This window comes from Coenobita brevimanus, chromosome 82 (genome assembly GCF_032717465.1).
Source record: "Coenobita brevimanus isolate Jiangsu-jjx chromosome 82, ASM3271746v2, whole genome shotgun sequence".
NCBI classification, from domain to species: Eukaryota; Metazoa; Arthropoda; class Malacostraca; order Decapoda; family Coenobitidae; genus Coenobita; species Coenobita brevimanus.
In genome coordinates this window covers 17,695,367-17,715,639 of record NC_137035.1, presented here as the reverse complement: position 1 = coordinate 17,715,639, position 20,273 = coordinate 17,695,367, and the positions used below count along the sequence as shown (strand labels likewise).

The 20,273-nt window shown below is 43.0% G+C and overlaps 1 protein-coding gene across 1 annotated transcript in view; it reads right to left on the bottom strand.

Annotated features, from left to right (window-relative positions):
- Positions 1-2,024: 2,024 nt before the first annotated feature.
- LOC145409701 (frizzled-4-like) overlaps positions 2,025-20,273 on the bottom strand; it is a 64,089-nt gene continuing 45,840 nt past the window's right edge. The window contains exons 3-5 of the mRNA XM_080280057.1: positions 4,376-4,605; positions 2,152-2,600; positions 2,025-2,091 (exon numbers count right to left, since the gene is read on the bottom strand). Of these exons, the coding sequence (XP_080136183.1) occupies positions 2,025-2,091; positions 2,152-2,600; positions 4,376-4,605 (746 nt within the window). The remainder of the gene's footprint in view (positions 2,092-2,151; positions 2,601-4,375; positions 4,606-20,273) is intronic.

The following is a 20,273-nucleotide window of genomic DNA, read 5'->3' as shown; positions in this document are numbered from 1 at the left end:
AAGTTTGAATCCCTACTGGGACAGGAAACAGTTTAAGTATTTGAATTTCATAAAGCAGACTTTACTGATCTACCAGAAGATCCACAGACATGTTGTAAAAATCCCCCCCCCCCCATACCAATAGCCTACACCAGTCAGACCTGTATGAGATAGCGCTAGCATGTATTCAGTACGGACAGTGGGTGTTTGTGCCAAAGCGATGACATGTGGAGGTGCATGGTATGTAGCCTAGGAGCATTACTGGGCCTTGGGAGCTGGCTTGAAGCCTATGCCGACTGTCGGACACACATAAAAACTATTAGCATACTTAATATTTGTGTTAGATGAGTGGAAATGGGTTGCAAGGGAATGGATCTCTTGGCAGATGTTCCCATGTCTATGCACCACACCCTCACACATCAGGGGCCAAGTGTACACTAGAAAATGCTTTGTTGTCTGCATATACACGATTCTGAATGTTAATTGCACCAAATTCTTTGTAAATTACCTATTTTAATTATGCATATTTACATACAATAATTCATACACCCAGATAATGTACACAATACAATGGATGCCAGAGAAATTTTGCTTCTCTAAATGAGGTATACAAAAAAACTACTTGAAATCTACAAATAGAGTTGACTTAAAATTAAAGCACCATTCAAAATAATCGCATGAGACATGCTGAGGCTTCCAGAACAAAAAAAATGAAGCCTCAACAAACCCTGATAGACCAGTAAGACTTCAAAACACAAATTAAGAAGCCCTCTTGCATTTCCTTTGGCTTATTCCCCATTATGGAAGGACACGGAAGATCAGTTCTGTTGGTGTGGAAGCTGGTCATCTGCAGTTTTCAACAAAATATGGCAGCAACTTTCCCTGTAACAAAACTGATCACATGATAAATTTGGCAGTACTGTCAGTATGGAAGTGTTTGGCATTATGTGTCTTGATATCACAGTGCCATGAATTATTCAAATGAAAGGATTAACACATTCGGAAAAGTTATTTATTGGGATGAAGCAACCTGAAAAGGACCCACACTGAGTCAAAAATGCCCTTCATACAGCACCCCAGTTTTCCTCTTGCTTTACTTCAGAGCTATTTTCCCCCTGTTCCTCTTGCACCAGTTGCCTGCTCTTCCACATTTTCAGTAGTGCTTCTTTCTTCTTAGTTACTTCTGTGTTGTTACATAAGAACAATGTATGACTTTTTTCTTTTGTAAATGTATTATCTTTGCATACAACTTGGTGTTCATGTATTTCCATTAAAGCCTCACTGTTGTATCGTCCCAATAAACAACTTCTCTCAATGTGTGCAACATCCTTCCATTTACAGCATTATCTCGAGGAGGCATTGTTTTGTCATCACACCAAAAAGTACTTCATTGTCAACTTACACAAGACACTTCACCTGTCAGTTAACTTACTGGAAGCACTTGTGGTCTTAGTAATGGTTACTCAAGAAGACACTAGACAAGGCACTCATTTCTTATTTTCACACCTAAACAACACTGCACATCAAAACACTTACTATAGTATATACCAAGTTGCTTCTCTTCAAGTTACTGCATTAAAAAAGCTTTAAAATCAGTGAATCAATCAGAAAATCAGCCACATTTTCCCCTCTGCTGGTCATTATTCATTTTGCCGTTCATGCTCATGGTTTTTCATATACTATTCTATTAATTTTTATTGTAACAATCATTACAAATATTTAAAATGATATTCTTTAACAACATACCCTTCACCTCTGTTTTCTTAACTATTGGGCGATGCTGTTCTTTCATGAAGTAACCTCCGAGAATATGACTGATTTTTAATTGAAACACTGAGTACTTTCGGCTTTCATTATTTGTTTTGACTTTTTGGGTGCTGTCTACATAACATCTGCTCATTTATCTGCTGACTACCATTGTAACACTGCTTAGACATATTATGTGCTGCCTGCACAACACATGTCCATCTCTCTGCTGAATACCTTTACAACACAGCTTTCTTTGCACAACCCTTTGGAAGCACTACGTCCCTTGATATCTGGCATTAAACCTGTGTCTCTGAGCCACATTTGTTTCTCGCTGCTCGTTGCTGCTGGTGATGCTGGCTGTGGCTGTGATGGTGACCGTGGTAGGGCTGGTGGTGGTGACTGGGGACGGTGGGCATGTGATGCTGGTGAAGATGGTGGTGATGGTGATGATGCTGATGTTTCGGCAGACATCTACCAGAGAAGTTTGCACCATGGACATCTGCCAAACCTGATGTCTCTTGTGGTGGGCGATGTTGGTAGAAATGGTGATGCTGATGACTATTGGCACTACGAACTTGTGTGGCATTTTTAAAAGAGCCTGTCACCATGTTGCCACCCTGTCCTGGCTGACCAGCCTGTGTTCGGTGCGCTGGTTGTAGGTATGGTGGCAGGGGCTGTTTTTTTGCCGTAAACCTTCTAAACCACTGCTTCCAGCTATTCAAGACCCGACCATTCACCAGGAAAAGCCCACCAGTGATCCCTACTGCCATTGACATAAATATTTTGAGCATGAACACCTCCATGTTGGGTCTGACTGTGGGATCTCTCAACCACTTCTCTCGTTCTACATACTCGTAAAATGTCGCCGCCACCTGTGTTTGAGAAAAGACATGTCAATACGAAGCAAGCAGAATGAGAATACTGTAACCCCTTCAGTATGAGTGTGATATTTAAACCAAACAGTTTTTTACAAAAAAATGAGAAAGGGCAGTGTTTGGAAACTCCCTGTCCTGTTGTTTGCAGATGATACAGTATTTTGTTGTTAAGTGAAGACAAAGGGGTGATGCAAGGCTTGGTGAATGAGTTGGGGAGAGTGTGTATGAAACGGAATCTAATGGCGAATGTAGGGAAGGGTAAAGTTATGGTCTTCTAGAGAAATGAAGTGACTAAATGTACAGAGAGGTTGGATGAGGAGGAATTGGAATATGTGAGTGTATTTATGTGGGTAGTATGATGAGTAAGGATGGAAGTTTAGAGGATGAAGTGCTTTGAAAGGGTACAGCAAGGAAGAGTGGCTGCTGGCTCGTTGAAAGCAGTGATAAGAAACTGGGAAGTGGGCATGGAAGTTATAAAAAAAATAAATAAATAAATAAAAATAAAAAAGTCGCAACATGACAGTATTGCAATACCAACTCTAATGTATGGAAGTGAAGCTTGGACCTTGTTGGAGGGACACAAGTCGAAAATGAAAGCAGTGGAAATGAGTTATTTGAGAAGAGCATATGAAGTCACATGGAGGGACACACTGACAAATCCGGCAGTGAAGGAGTGTTGTGGTGTGGATGTGATAGGAAGCGTCAGGAGAAATACACTGAGGTGGTTTGGCCATATGGAGAAGATGGAGAGTGAGAGACTGACGAGGAGAGTGTATGAAAGTGTGGTGGAGGGGGAGGCCAAGGATGAGATGGAGGGATGGAGTGGAGACGTATATGAGACAAGGGGTGTAAGCTGGGAGCAGGACAGTGAAATGGTGGGGGACAGGGCTACATGGAGACGATCTGTTTGTGGTCAACCTTTGCACGATTAACGTGTCTGGCAAAAGAAAGAAGAATAATAATTTTTTACAGCTTAGGAAAGTCATGAAAATGGAGATGTTGGATACTGTATATCATCTGCTACTTTGCTTCACAGAAGAGGTCTTCCGAAAAGGTCTTTCCCAAGTTGAAAAAAATGTATATATATATATATATATATATATATATATATATATATATATATATATATATATATATATATATATATATATATATGTACTGGTAGCAGAAACAAAATAATAAGAAGACACTAGCATACTAATAGGGTTAGGATGATGGTAAGTGGGTGAAGCACAGAATTAGGAAAGAAAAGGTGCGGTAAAATGTTGGTGAGCTTACGGCCTTACCACCGTACACTGTACTTCTTATACATACTGTACACCCAGATCATTCACATACATTCACTCATTCCGCCTTCCATTCTGACTGACTCATCTACATTTTCATAGCACTTGTATTTACCATACACAATATATAAATGACACAACTTATATATCATTTTTTTTTCTATATATACCTTTATCAACTTTTCACAAGCCCTGCTATCCCATTTCCCCACACTTCATGTTGAAAAGGCCTTCTACTGTATATCAAACTCAAGTCCTTCCACAGACCCAAGACCTTTTTCCTGTCACGAAAAATACATCTGGAATCTAGCACCTGTTATGTTTTTTGCTATGCCCCTGTACTTCTACAACACACACACAGTAATCAAGCATCAATTTTAACTGCTGTGAAAAACGCTTTGAATTCTATCTAGTCTCTTGTGAGTTTCCACACTTATCACTCACCCATACCTTTCTTTACATATTTCTCTATTCCCTGAGACTTACCTGACATGTGGCAGGAACCATGTACAGCACCGCCACCACCCCAACTCTGGCAGCTGTCACATCCACCCTGTCAGTCTTCATGCCTTCCTCCTTCAGCCTACCCCGTGCCCTCCACAAACACGCAAACACCAGCAGTACCAGTGTCGCCCCCACCACCAAGTAGAGAAACTGCGGCACCAGAACAAACCGCACTAGGGTGTTGGTGTTCTGCTGCCCGGCGTAACAGATGCCTGCGGAAGAAAAAGGAAGGATGGTTGAAATGACTGAAATACTAAGGTCATGGTGGTCTACTGTTCTGTATATCTTATGCTTGAGAAGGAAAAGAGAGACAACTGAAATGATTAACGGAACACTCAATGCTCTGCTGCCCGGGACAACACATTTCTGCAGGGAAAGAAGAGAAGGATAATTCAGATATGATAAATACAAGTGTTACCTGCACAGCCACGAAAAGGACTGCTATGCCAGAATGAATCAACTGGGTCTCCATATTCTGTCCTGAGAGACTAACTAGAAGAGTGTGAGTGAGGAGGAGATGGAGACCAAGAATGACATGGTGGGAGAGAGTGGGGAGATTTATGAGAGGTGTGAACTGGAGGGAGGGAGCCAAATGGAGGACAACAGGGTGACGGAGGTGATTTGTTTGTGGCCACCCCTTATGTGATCAAGATGTCTGGCAATGGACAGGCCTAACAGCCCGCTCTCGTGGGCCCAGCAGTCATTGTACGTACTACATGCCACCACCCTGGCACTAATACCACCATCCTTACCGAAAACTTGCTATGGCTGGTGGACTTAGAAGAGTGAAGCGAGACAGTACATCACAAAGAGGGTGTTAGGTTACCAAGCCGCACTCCCGCTTTGAAGACTCCCTAACACCTCTTCCTAATCGATTTATTCTGCCTATTTTACCCACTCTCGTATGTTATTTATGCTGAAGATTCCCTTACACCTCTTCCTAATCGATTTATTCTGTCTATTTTACCCACTCTCGTATGTAACTGATGCTGAATATTCCCTAACACCTCTTCCTAATCGATTTACTCAGCCTATTTTACCGACTCTAGTATGTTATTTATGCTGAAGATTCCTTAACGCCTCTTCCTAATCGATTTATTCTGCCTATTTTAACCTCTCGTATGTTATTGATGCCGTCCTTGACACTTCTTCCTAATCGATTTATTCTGTCTCTTTTACCCCCTTTGGATGTTAATGATGCAGAGTACTGTATGGCGATATTAGGAAGGTACGAATAACACAGAACATTAGGGTGTCACAGGCGAAATAAATTGCTCAGGGGAAGATGTTACGAAACTACGACTCATCCAGATTAATAGGACTGGATATAAGAGGAAAGGATATAGAGGGGAAATACGAGTTATAAAAGGGGAAGGCATTGAAAAGAAGCTAGAGGATGTAAAAATCAGAGAGAGAGAGAGAGAGAGAATCATGGAAAATTAGGAAAAAGGTAATAAAGTCAAATGCGAGAGAGAGAGAGAGAGAGAGAGAGAGAGAGAGAGAGAGAGAGAGAGAGAGAGAGAGAGAGAGATGAAATAAAGCAAAATTAGGAAAAGCGGTAAAGGCAAAATAAATGATGAACTACAAGGGAGGAGAAAGATAAGAGAAAGAACGACAAAGAAAAAATAAGATGAAAAAAAGAAAAAAGAAAAAAGAAAAGAAAAAAAAAAGATAAGTGATATGAAGCTGATGAGGAGGAAGAGGATTAATGCTGTATAATGCGGATTTAGGAGGGATGTTGGCGCGATACTGAAAGGATTTACATATCGCAATGATTATGAAAAAGGTATGATAAGTGTACTGGTTTTTTGATATTATTATTATTATTATTACTGTTATTATTATTATTATTATTATTATTTGCGTGGTCATATTATCATCACCATTATTATCATTATTAGTCATCATTACCATCATCACCATTATTACTATTGTCGTCACTATCATTTTTATTATTATTACTGTCATTATCATCACCATCATTATCATTATGGTCATTATTATCACCATCACCATTACATTTATTATTATTATTATTACTATACTACTACTATTAACACAGAGAAAATCAAAGCCACCTACAATGCATAAGACTCCTATACATCATTCACCTTAACCTGGCAGAGTTTTTCGTTCCTCTGCAGCTTATTACCCGTAGCTCAGAGGCAGAAGACAATACCACGGCTCTACATCCTTCCATAATACTTCGTTCCTAAAATCATATTCGTGTCAATTTTTGCTTGCAACCCAGCACAGCACAAGAGATGGCAACTTTAAATCAATATTCCTTTTACTCTAACCTGATCAAGACCCGCAACTCCTTCCAACTCAGCTACTAGTCGTGTCGCCAAACTGGTGGGCAGATCTGACTAGTAACCAAGGAGACTCGTCCGTATCTCATGGCTAGGGCTCATCAGATTTAAAGCAACCAGGACAGAATTTGAACTGTAGGAGTGGCCCAGTTCCCTCGAATGAAAAAAAAAAAAGACTATAATTTAAGTGAATGAGTATAGTAACCCTGATATTCCCCCCCCCTCTCTCTCTCTCTCACACACACACACACACACACACACACCTCAGGCTAATGTGGTTAGCATCCAGCCATTTGATATCTCATCCTCCCGCAGCTAATTAATTCTCATATATTTCTCTCTCGCTCTCTCTCTCTCTCTCTCTCTCACACACACATTATTATTATTATTATTATTATCATTATTATTATTCATTTACTTTCGTTCCTATTATTTCTTACCCTGTGACTTATTATTTATGTACTCTTCCATTATCGTACAGTCATATAAACAGAAATTTTCCTTGATCAATCTGAAGAAGATTTACAACTGGCGGAATACAATGAATACAATGAAATGCTGGAGGGACTCCTTCACGTGATGGCACCGATATAGCCGGGCGCCTCCACTGCCCCGTTATACATAAGTCCCTCAGTTCCCTCCCTGTGCCTTGAGAGGATGATGGTGGGCGGCAGGAAGACGATTTCAGCCTGCAGTCCACTGGGTTCACAGTTCAGATGAAACTGGAGCTACAACAACAATCTACTACTATTACAACTACTCCTACCAGCACCACCACCACTACTACTACTATTACTACTGCTACTCAGCTCTACTGTAGTCGAATGATCTTGGCCTCTACTAAGTACATGCAAAATTTCAAACTAATATACCATCTCCTTGGGTGACCTTCAACCGTTCCACCAAGCTGGATCAAAACCGAATTAAAACAACATCTGAGTTACACGGGCCCATTTAACTCTGCCCTGTGACCTTTGCCTCTGACCAATTGTTCTCAAACTTAAATTACTTCATCCTTCCCTGTCCTGCAACTCGTCCACCCAGTTTGGTCAAAATCGGAATAAAACTATAGGAATTGACCTTCTTGACCTACGACCCATAACCTTTGTCAGTCAGAAATCAACCACCTGTTCCTCAGATGGTCCTCATGCATTGTGCCCAAAAAAGATACAATTCCATCCAATAATTTTCCCATAATTTTGCTCACAGACAAACAAACCGAACCGAACACATAACTCCTTCGCTCTGTCGGATGCGGGTAATCACGAATACATCAGGAGACAGATACAGCATTATTGTAACCTTTTGACAATTACTGTAGATGGCTGTCCTAAGCTGAATAAAATCGCATGGTAAAAGCAACACACAAATAAATAAATAAATAGAATAAATAGCGTCTTCGGGGTGAAAGGGTTAAACAAAGAAACGCGGCGGCCATGTTGGATTGTGGGTGAAAACAATATAAGGGCGGAATACTGTGCAAGAGGACATGACACGCTTTCTACTCTTCCATCCTTCCTTTCCTAACCCTATGCCTACCTCTCTGTCTATCCCTTATGTCTGCTTGCCTCCCCTGTGCCTCCTTTCCTATCCCCCCACCTGCCTGCCTGTACTCTTTCATCCCTCCCTCCCTGTCTGCTTTCCTCCCCTCCACCTGCATGCCTCTCTGCCTATCCCCTACCTGTCAAACTACCTCCCCCCTTGCTGCCTTTCCTCTTCCCCTGCCTCTCCCTATGCCTCCCTACTATCCCCCTGTCTGCTTGCCTCCTCCTATGACTCTTTTCATATGCCTCTGCCAGTCTGCCTATCCCCTGCCTGCTTCTCGTGCCTTCTTGTTTTTTCCCCTGCCTGCCTGCCTCTGCTTTTCCTCCCTTCCCATCCCCCTACCTGCCTACCTCCCCACACACCATTCTGCCTCCTTGTATCTGTCTCCCTATTTCATGATATGCATGTTTCCCTACTTTCCTACATCCGTGCTTGTCTGCCTACCCACCTCCCAACCTACCTGAAGGCCATCCTGCTTCCCTGCCTATCCATTTCCCTGCTTACCTGTCTTCCTACCTCTTGAATGCCTTGCCCTCCCCCTGCTTTCTTACCTGTGTGTGCTTCTTCCCCAACCTGCTTGTCTACCTGTTAGCAGCCTGTACACTTGATCACCTGCTTAAGTATTTGAGAAGCTGCCTGCCTCAATCTCACAGCCAATATGTGCTTGCGTGCCTACCTGTTTATCCGGTAACCTGCCTGCCTACCTGCCTGCCTGCCTGCCTACCTACCACATCAATCCCCCAGCCTGATCACCTACTAGAACGATTATGTGCTTGTGTGCCTGACCATCTATCTAGTAACCTGCCTGTCAGCCTCCCTCCCTTCCTACCTACCACATCACTCCCCTTGCCTGTCAGCCTCCCTCCCTACCTACCACATCACTCCCCCTGCCTGTCTGCCTCCCTCCCTACCTACCACATCACTCCCCTTGCCTGTCAGCCTCCCTCCATACCTACCACATCACTCCCCTTGCCTGTCAGCCTCCCTCCCTACCTCTCACATCACTGTCCCTGCCTGCCTGTCTGCCTCCCTCCCTACCTACCACATCACTGTCCCTGCCTGATCACCTGCACACCCTAGAGATAACATGCTTGCTGTCTGCCTCTCTGAAAGCACACACACTTCACTGCTTTCTTCCCTGCCTGTCTTGGGATTGTCTTCTTGGCTAGCTGACAGGAGGTGTCTGGGTAAGTGACGGCTGCTGAACTCTCTCTCCTGTGTGTGTGTGTGTGTGTGTGTGTGTGTGTGTGTGTGTGTGTGTGTGTGTGTGTGTGTGTGTGTGTGTGTGTGATTACCTTTACTCCTTTCCCCTGCAGCTGTGTGTGTGTGCGTGTGCGTGTGTGTGTGTGTGTGTGTGTGTGTGTGAGAGAGAGAGAGAGAACCTTTATTTCTTTCCCCTGCAGGTGTGTGTGTGTGTGTGTGTGTGTGTGTGTGTGTGTGTGTGTGTGTGTGTGTGTGTGTGTGTGTGTGTGTGTGTGTGTGTGAGTATGTGTGTGTGTGTGTGTGAGAGAGAGAGAGAGAGAGAGAGAGAGAGAGAGAGAGAGAGAGAGAGAGAGAGGGAGAGTAGAATAATTAACACTGAAACACAAAATGCAACAAATACCCACTTAACCCTCTGCATCTAAGTCTCTCAAAATATACTAATCTCGATTATTTTTTCGGAAGAGACCAGTACCTCAACCTAGCAGCCTTGGGTTCTTTTTTAGCGTATGAAAAAAGACAAAAGTGTACAACCAACTCCTATCACATGTACACGATAATAACTAAATTTAATAAGTAATGTAATGAGATGAAGGGATGGCGTTGGGAGGTGTATGAGAGAGGGGTGAGTTGGAGACAAGGCAGGTTGATGGCAGTCGACAGGGTGATATGGAGGCGATTTGTTTGTGGCCACCCCTTACAGGATCATGGCGTCTGGCGATAGAGATAGCTAGATAAATAGACAGATAGATAAATACGATAGACAGAGGGAATAAGTAAATAAATGTGTTAGACTGAATAAAACACAGAAATCAGTTACTTGGTTACCGTGTGCTGTGGTGAATGGTAGGTGTTATGGTAGTGTGAGGTGGTCAGTGTTATGGTAATGGTATGGTAGGGGGAAGGCAGGATACCACTGTAGTCACTGTCACCTGTCCAAGCTGTTATTTCTCTCTCTTCTTCAATTTACACCTCACCTCCTCCCTCCCCACCTGTCACCTTGTCTACCTGTGTAATTACCTGCTGAGTGGTTACCTGGCTGTCCTTTTTATCTATTACATCTATCTTATTCTATTTCACTCTCACTTTACCTGACTCTTTATCTATTACATCTATCTAGTATTCTATTTCATTCACTTTACCTGTGTTTTATCTATTACATCTATTATTCTATTTCATTCACTTTACCTGTCTTTTTTTATCTATTACATCTATCTATTATTCTGTCTATTTCATTCTCACTTTACCTGTCTTTTTATCTATTACAACTATCTATTATTCTATTTCCTTATCTGACCTACCTACATATCTACTTACCTAACCATCCACCTACCAACCTACCCACCCTTCCAACTACTTCCTTGTTTGACCTACCTCCCTACCTACCCACCCACTTCCCTGCATATCTACTAACATCTCTGCCAAACTGCCTACCTGGACTTACCTGCCAACCCACCTACCTACTTCCCTGCATACCAATACGTTAATGTACATCCCTGCCTACTTACCTACCTACCGAACTACTAACCACCATCTTACTTGCCCTATTGACGCACCCAACCAAGACCTACCTACCTACCTCCAGTACCTACCTACTTACACACCTGCCTTCCTGCTTGTTTACCTGCCTGACTGCCTACCTACTCATACAACTACCCAACTACCTACCTACTTATCCACACACCAGCTACCTACTTACCTTCCCAACAAGACTCTGACTAAAATCCTTCCATTCTCCATCTTCACATTATATACTCACTTATCTTTTATATTTCCTCTTCTCTCTCTCTCTCTTTCTCTCGACTCCGTATCTTCTCCCTTTCTTCTTTCTTTCAAACCCTCTCCTCCCTCCCACCCTGGCGCCATTCCTTTATTTCTTCATTATTTTTCTTCAAACTTGACAATTTTTCTCTGGGTCAATTCCGCCAGACACCTTATTTCATTTTTTATTTATTTTTAGTAAAGATTTATGGAGTCAAACGTCATGCCATATACACAAGCAAATTTTGAGTCCCTGTGTGTGTGTGTGTGTGTGTGTGTGTGTGTGTGTGTGTGTGTGTGTGTGTGTGTAATATCAATATCTATCTATCTAACTGTATAAAATGTGTGTGTGTGTGTGTGTGTGTGTGTGTGTGTGTGTGTGTGTGTGTGTGTGTGTGTGTGTGTGTGTGTGTGTGTGTGTGTGTGTAAAATAAAAATGTTCACTGCAATAACTTCTCTCTTAACTTAACCTGGTCATAAACTTTCATTTCTATTCCTTCTTCTGTCATTCCTACAAAATTTCCTTCAGGTATATTCACTCCTCAAGGCCTTATGTCTCTTAGCTTCTTTTATACAGTCTTTGTGCCGGGGGATACGGTGGGTGGGGGAGAGCCTTTGAGCTGCTTTGCCCTTTGGTTTCTTTGACTTTGAGAGAGAGAGAGAGAGAGAGAGAAAGAGAGAGAGAGAATTATATAGTATGCTTTCCACACTACCCCCAACCAGCCTACCTACTTACATACCTACCTCAACCTACCTACTTACCTACCTATCTACCTACTTACCTCAGCCCTTACCTTAATCTACTTGCCTATCTACCGTACTTCTCTCTCTACCTTTCTTTACTCTTCCCCTGCAGCTCTCTCTCTCTCTCTCTCCCTCCATCTGCCCCAGTAATTTCTGTGTGTGTGTGTGTGTGTGTGTGTGTGTGTGTGGTCCTTTTTCTTCCTAAGTTTAACTATTTTTCCTACTCTCTCTCTCTCTCCTTTTTCTCCTTGTTTAACCTCTCTCTCTCTCTCTCTCCCTTTTCTCCTTGTTTAACCTCTCTCTCTCTCTCTCTCTCTCCTTTTTCTCCTTGTTTAACCTCTCTCTCTCTCTCTCCCTTTTCTCCTTGTTTAACCTCTCTCTCTCTCTCTCCCTCTCTCTTTTTTCACCTTGTTTAACCTTTCTTCCTCTCTCTCTCATTTTTCTCCTTATGTTTTAATTTTCGTCCTCCTCTCTTTCTCTCCCTCTCTCAGTTATTTTTTTTCTCTCTCTCTGTTATGTTTCTCCGTATGTTTAATCTTTCTTCCTTCTCTCTCTCTCATGTTTACTTATCCTTCATTTTCTGAACCTCTCTCTCTCTCGTCTGCTAATTTTGCACCTTCTGTATGTTTCTTCATTCTCTCTCTCTCTCTCTCGTTTGCTAATCTTGCACCTTCTGAACCTTTCTTCCTTCATCTCTCTCTCTCTCTCTAATTGTCTTTTTTCTCCTAATGTTTAACCTTTCTTCCTTCTCTCTCTCTCCCCCTTTCTCTCTCTCTCTCTCTCTCACACACATTTACTTATCTCATTTTCTGAACCTTTCTTCTGTCTCACTCTCTCTCTCGTCTGCTAATCTTGCACTTTCTGAACCTCTCTCTCTCTCAGCGCCGGGGGGAGAGTGAGATTGCTGCCCGTTCATCAAGAAGGACCACCCACCCTGCACCCTCCACCTCCTCCTCCACCACCACCACCACCTCCTCCACCACCACCACCACCACCTCCTTCTCCACCACCACCACCACCTCGACCACCAACACCTCCTCAACCACCACCACCACCACCACCTCCACCACCACTGCCACCTCCTCCTCCTCCACCACCACCTCCACCACCACCACCTCCTCCACCACCACCTCCACCTCCACCACCACCACCTCCTCAAAGACCACCACCACCACCACCTCCACCACCACTGCCACCACCTCCTCCTCCTCCTCCTCCACCACCACCTCCACCACCACCACCACAATCGACTCCACAACTATTACTATCACTTCCATCACTCACCAATCACCACCACAGTTTAACCAATCAACCAATAACCAAATCAATCAATCAATCACAATCAAGCCAATCAACCAAGTCATTATGAATCGCTACCAAGATAATCAATAACACCAATCAACCACCACTACCAGGCTAACCAACCACCACAAGTAGACAAATCAACCAATCACCAGCATGCCAGCTCTCAGTCAACCAATCAATCAGCCAACCACTACAGCATTCAGATCATAAGTCAACCATTCTATCATCCAATCAACCACTCACTCAACCAATCAACCACACTCAACTAATCATCCACCCACTCAACCAATTAACCAGACAATCAACCAATCACTAAACCAATCAACCAGCCACTCACCAATCAACCAGTCACTCAACCACTCAACCTGACACTCAACCAATCAACCAGCCACTCACCAATCAACCAGACACTCAACCAATCAACCAACCACTCAACCAATCAACCAGACACTCAACCAATCAACCAGACACTCAACCAATCAACCAGACACTCACCAATCAACCAATCACTAAACCAATCAACCAGCCACTCACCAATCAACCAGTCACTCAACCAATCAACCAGCCACTCACCAATCAACCAGCCACTCAACCAATCAACCAGACACTCAACCAATCAACCAGTCACTCAACCAATCAACCAGCCACTCAACCAATCAACCAGCCGCTCAACCAATCAACCAGACACTCAACCAATCAACCAGTCACTCAACCAATCAACCATCCACTCAACCAATCAACCAGCCGCTCAACCAATCAACCAGTCACTCAACCAATCAACCAGACACTCAACCAATCAACCAGTCACTCAACCAATCAACCATCCACTCAACCAATCAACCATCCACTCAACCAATCAACCATCCACTCAACCAATCAACCATCCACTCAACCAATCAACCATCCACTCAACCAATCAACCACTCACTCAACCAATCAACCACTCACTCAACCAATCAACCACTCACTCAACCAATCAACCAGCCACTCAACCAATCAACCAGCCACTCAACCAATCAACCAGTCACTCAACCAATCACCAGACACTCAACCAATCAACCACCCACTCAACCAATCAACCAGTCACTCGTTCAATCAACCCTCTCTTGGCCAGTCATGCAGGAACATAACTAGTCATCAAACCAGTCTCTCTCTCTCTCTCTCTCTCTCCCTCTCTGCGTTTATTGGTCAAGAGTTCTCTACTTTTCTTCCTTCTTTTCCAACTCTCTCTCTCTTTTTCTCTCTCCGTTAGTTTCTTTTCTTCAGTCTCCCTCTCTCTCTTCGTTAGTTTTTTCTGTCTGTCTGTCTGTCTCTTCGTTAGTTTCTATTCTTGTCTTTCTCCATTAGCTTTCTTCTCTCTCTCTCTCTTTCCGTTAGTTTCTTCTGTCTGTCTGTCTGTCTGTCTGTCTGTCTCTCTCTCCGTGAGTTTCTTCTGTCTGTCTGTCTCTCTCTCTCTCTCTTCTTTCTTTTCTACGTATTTCTTCATCCTTTTCCTACTCTCTCCAACCGGCTGCCTTCTCACCGCAAGCTACGATGTTGGTTAAATAAAATGTAAGCGCAGAGTGTTAGACCAAAGGGCTTTGTGAGATGGCATGGTGGTGGTGGCAGTTGTGGTTGTGGTGGTATTTGTGGTTGTGGTGGTAGTTGTGGTTGTGGTGGTAGTTGTGGTTGTGGTGGTAGTTGTGGTTGTGGTGGTAATTGTGGTTGTGGTGGTGGTGATAGTTGTGGCTGTGGCTGTGTTGGAATTTGTTGTGGTTGTGGTGGTGGTGGTAGTTGTGAAAGTTGTGATTGTGGTGGTAGTTGTAGTTGTGGCTGTTGTGGTTGTGGTGGTAGTTGTGGTTGTTGGGGTAGCTGTGGCGGTGGCTGTGGTGGCAGCAACTGTGATAATTTAGCTGGTGGTGGTGATGAGTGGTCGTTGTGGTAATGATGGTGATTACGATACCACTTACAGTAATGGTGATACCGATGTTGTACCGCTGCCTGGTGGTGGTGACGACTGAAGTGGTGGTGATTGTGGTGGTGGCTGTAGTGGTGGTGACTGTGGTGGTGGCTGTAGTGGTGATTCCAGTGGTGGTGATGTAGTTGTGGTAGTAGTTGTGGTGGTGATAGCAGTAGTAGTGGTGATAGTAATTGTGGGGGTGACAGTGGTAGTGGTGGTGCTAGTAATTGTGGGGATGATAGTAGTGGTGGTGGTGATAGTAACTGTGGCACAGTAGTTGTGGGGGTGACTGTAGTAGTGGTGGTGATAGTAATTGTGGCACAGTAGTTGTGGGGGTGATTGAAGTAGTGGTGGTGATAGTAACTGTGGAACAGTAGTTGTGGGGGTGATTGTAGTAGTGGTGGTGATAATAACTGTGGGGATGATAGTAGCAGTGGTAGTGATAGCTGTGGGGGTGATAGTAGTAGTGGTGGTGATAGTAATTGTGGGGGAGATAGTAGTAGTGGTGGTGATAGTAACTGTGGGGATGATAGTAATTGTGGGGGAGATAGTAATTGTGGTGGTGATAATTGTTGGGGTGATAGTAGTTGTGGTGGTGATAGCAGAGGCGGTGGTGACAGCAGTAGTAGTAGTGATAGTAATCGTGGTGGTAACAGTAGTAGTCATGGTGTCAGTGATAGGCCTAGATGTACATGTGGTAGTGGCAGTGTTAGTAATAGTGTTAAGCCGTGTTATCCTTATCACCAGCCAGGCTAATCTACTGATAACACGGCCTACAGTAATTGCCATCACCTCACCAATGGACACACACGGAGGCCACAGAACTTACCCTCAAGAAATAGATAAGATAAAGTGAAGCTGAACAGTTGGCAAATTACAGGAGTTTTGATAAATGAGAGAGAGAGAGAGAGAGAGAGAGAGAGAGAGAGAGAGAGAGAGAGAGAGAGAGAGAATGAAACTGCTTATGCATAGTGACAAATTTGAGAGAGAGAGAGAGAGAGAGAGAGAGAGAGAGAATGAAACTGCTTATGCATAGTGACAAATTTGAGAGAGAGAGAGAGAGAGAGAGAGAGAGAGAGAGATGACTGTTCTGCAGTACACGAATGACATATACTTTACCGTTTTGCTTTCCATTTCTATTTCATTTAATTTTATACACAGTAAGAAAAGCAGTTCATAATAAAGGAGTCAGTAATTGTATAAGCAACTCTTATAATAACTCTTCCTGCTTCACAATCCCAAAAAAGCTGATTAAAAACTAGAAAAAGGAAGAACAATATTTAGGTCATCATGGTGAAGGGCCAAACATACAATAATGCAAATATTTCCGATTAAGTCCGCCATAATAAACGAAAATGCTGGCACACCTGAGGATAAATTGCCCTGATTATACGGTTATAAATAAACAAATAATATAACCAAAGCTACAAAACACACTTTAAAAAAAATACGAAGGAAAAATAAAGAAAAGATGTGTAAAATCCCGGCATAAAACTCAACCCATCATTTTGGCGGGAATTCAAATGTAAACAAAGCCATCTCAACCAGCGGCGCCATTTTGGATCCCGCCACCACCTTCTGACCTTTAAACCAAATACGTGCGTGCCAATATATAACTAATTTTTTGTTACCTCTTCTATTTTATTTCTTTATTACGACCTCCGGGGATTTATTTAAGCGAGAGTTATAATTTGGGCTGGACGCTGATTTGACTGAGAACTTGAGTGCGTGGGTTTGGTTTAGTTATCTTCCCGTTTATTGTATATCTTTTATTCCCGGCAATTTATTCGTATTTATTGTGTTGTTTATTACTGCAACTTTATTTTCTTTTATTTTTATTCATTAGACAATTTATGTGATTATTATATTATTTATTACCGAAACTTGCTTATATTTATTTCTATACTAGTGGGTTATTAGGCTGCTCATATTTTCTGTTATGCCTTATACAGTTTTTATATATTCTCAGTGTCAGTTATCTACCATTATTTCTCTCTCTCTCTCTCTCTCTCTCTCTCTCTCATAACAACTTCACTAGAGATAATTCTTGCTCTCTCACACCTACCGTCACACTGGCATCACTTCACTTCATTAGCGATGATGGTAGCTGTGGTAGGGTGTCGTATGTGGTAGTAGTTGTGGTAGTTGATGTGGTGGTTCTTTTGGTAGGTGATGTGGTGATAGTTGTGGTAGTTAATGTGGTGGCAGCTGTGGTAGGTGATATGTGGTTGATGTGGTGGTTTATGTGGTAGTTGTGGTAGGTGATGTGGCGGCAGTTGTGGTAGTTAATGTGGCGGCAGTTGTGGTAGGTGATGTGGTAGTAATTGTGGTAGGTGATGTGGTGGTAGTTGTGGTAGGTGATGTGGTGGTAGTTGTGGTAGGTGATGTGGTGGTAGTTGTGGTAGGTGATGTGGTGGTAGTTGTGGTAGGTGATGTGGTGGTAGTTGTGGTAGGTGATGTGGTGGTAGTTGTGGTAGGTGATGTGGTGGTAGTTGTGGTAGGTGATATGGTGGTAGTTGTGGTAGGTGATATGGTGGTAGTTGTGGCAGGTGATGTGGTGGTAGTTGTAGCAGGTGATGTGGTGGTAGTTGCTGTGGTGGCTGCTGTGGTAATAGTTGTGGTGGGTGATGAGGTGGTAGTTGTGGTAGGTGATGAGGTGGTAGTTGTGGTAGGTGATGTGGTGGTAGTTGTGGTAGGTGATGTGGTGGTAGTTGTGGTAGGTGATGTGGTAGTTGTGGTAGTTAATGTGGTGGAAGCTGTGGTAGGTGATATGTGGTGGTAGTTGTGGTGTGATGTAGCAGTTGTGGTGGTAGCTGTGGTAGGTGATGTGGTGGTAGCTATGGTAGGTGATGTGGTGGTAGTTGCGGTAGGTGATGTGGTGACAGTTATGGTAGCAGATGTGGTGATAGTTGTGATTGCTGATGTGGTGGTAGTTGTGGTAGCTGATGTGGTAGGTAATGTGGTAGTAGTTGTGGTGGTAGTTGTGGTAGCTGATGTGGTAGTTGATGTGGTGTAGACAGTCCTGGCAGGCCTATATGAGACGGTTTTGTGGTTACTGTGGTAGGTGTGGTAGTGATGTGGTGGAGATGGATGTCTGGGAGATAAAATATGATGGCTGTGGAGGAGAGAGAGAGAGAGAGAGAGAGAGAGAGAGAGAGAGAGAGAGAGAGAGAGAGAGAGAGAGAGAGAGAGAGAGAGAGAGAAATGAGAATATAGTAAATGCAGTGAAAAGAGATGTAAGGTGCAGTAAATGAGAGAGAGAGAGAGAGAGAGAGAGAGGGGGGGGGGATGCAGCGTTGAGATAATAACCGTTATTAACAACTTATCACACTAATCTTGCTTGTTCTCCGATACGCAATGTTGGTAGGATATATTGCCAGATAATGTTGGCTGATAATGTTGGTAGGAAAGATTTATATGCGAAGTTGGTAGCAGGGTGTTTGGTGGCAGTGCTGGTTAATGCCTGGATGTTGGTTATAATGTGGTAGGAATGTTGGTGATATTGGTAGGAATGTTGGTGATAATGGTGGGTGTTGGTAATATTGGTAGGAATGTTGGTGATATTGGTAGGGATGTTGGTAATATTGGTTGTGTTGGTGATACTGGTGGGAATGTTGGTGATTTGTAATTTTGGTAAGTGTTGGTAATATTGGTAAGAATGCTGGTAATTTTGGTAGGTGTAGGTATTATTAGTAAGTAATACTGGTTGGAACGCTGGTAATTTTGGTAGTGATGTTGGTAATACTGGTAGGAATGTTGGTAATATTAGTAGGAATGTTGGTAATTTTGGTAGGGACATTAGTAATTCTGGTAGGTGTTGGTAATATTGGCAAGAGTGTTGCTAATATTGGCAGGAGTGTTGGTAATTTTGGTAGGAATGTTGGTAATTTTGGTAGGAATGTTGGCTGGTAATTTTGGTAGGAATGATGGCTGGTAATTTTGGTAGGAATGATGGCTGGTAATTTTGGTAGGAATGATGGCTGGTAATTTTGGTAGGAATGTTGGTTGGCGATATTGGTATGGATGTTGGTTATGAGTGGTAGGAATGTTGGTTGAAGATTTTTGGTTAAACTGTTGGCTAGGATTGGTAGGAATGATGATTGATATTGGTAGGAAAGTTTGTGGATAATATTAGTAGGAATCGTGTGTGTGTGTGTGCGTGTGTGTGTGTGTGTGTGTGTGTGTATGAGAGAGAGAGAGAGAGAGAGAGAGAGAGAGAGAGAGAGAGAGAGAGTTGGTTGGAAATTTTAGGTATCAATTTTGGTTGGAAAGGCTGCTCTCTCTCTCTCTCTCTCTCTCTCCACCTTCCTTCCTCACTCCCTCCTCCTTTCCTCTCTCACTTCCCTGTGCTCATCCTCCTCTTGCTTTTTTTTCTCTCTCTTTTTTTTTTCTTTTTTCTCTCTTTAAATGCCAGCCAGCGCCCGAGGTACCCACTGCCCTCTTTACCGAACCTCTCTCTCTGTTTACTTGCTCTCTTTTCCTCTCCTCTCTCTCTCTCTCTTTTTCTTCTGTTCTGACCTATCTACATTCTCTCTCTCTCTCTCTCTCTCCAGTAACCTTCTCTCTCTCTCTCCACTAACCCCCTCTCTCTTTCTCTCTCCACTAACTCTCCCTCCCTCTCCCCCCCCCCTTTCACAACCACGTCAAACCACCGACTCTGTTTCTAACGTGTATATACAACTAATCACTCGCCTTCCTATTTACAAACATCCTCAGCCTCCTCATGGTCGGGGGAACTCTAGTATTCTCCCCCCTCATGCCAGCTAAGAAGGAGTCATAGGAGCCTCAGTGTTAAATAAAGTGAATACAAGACTCCATTATAAAAAAGAAATTCGGATTGTATATATATATTTTTTTCATTTTCTTACTGACTCAAAACTGGTTATGTAGTGTATGGAGGGTGTATGAGGGAAGGAAATAGTATACACAGAAGAGTATACATGTGCAAGTCTTATAGTATATCGTATTATTGTTTTTTTTTTTTACAGATGAACAAAGGAAGGAAAAAATTACAGAATAAATATCCACACACCAAAGTACACTCTTGACTTTAACTTAAGGAAATAAAACAGAA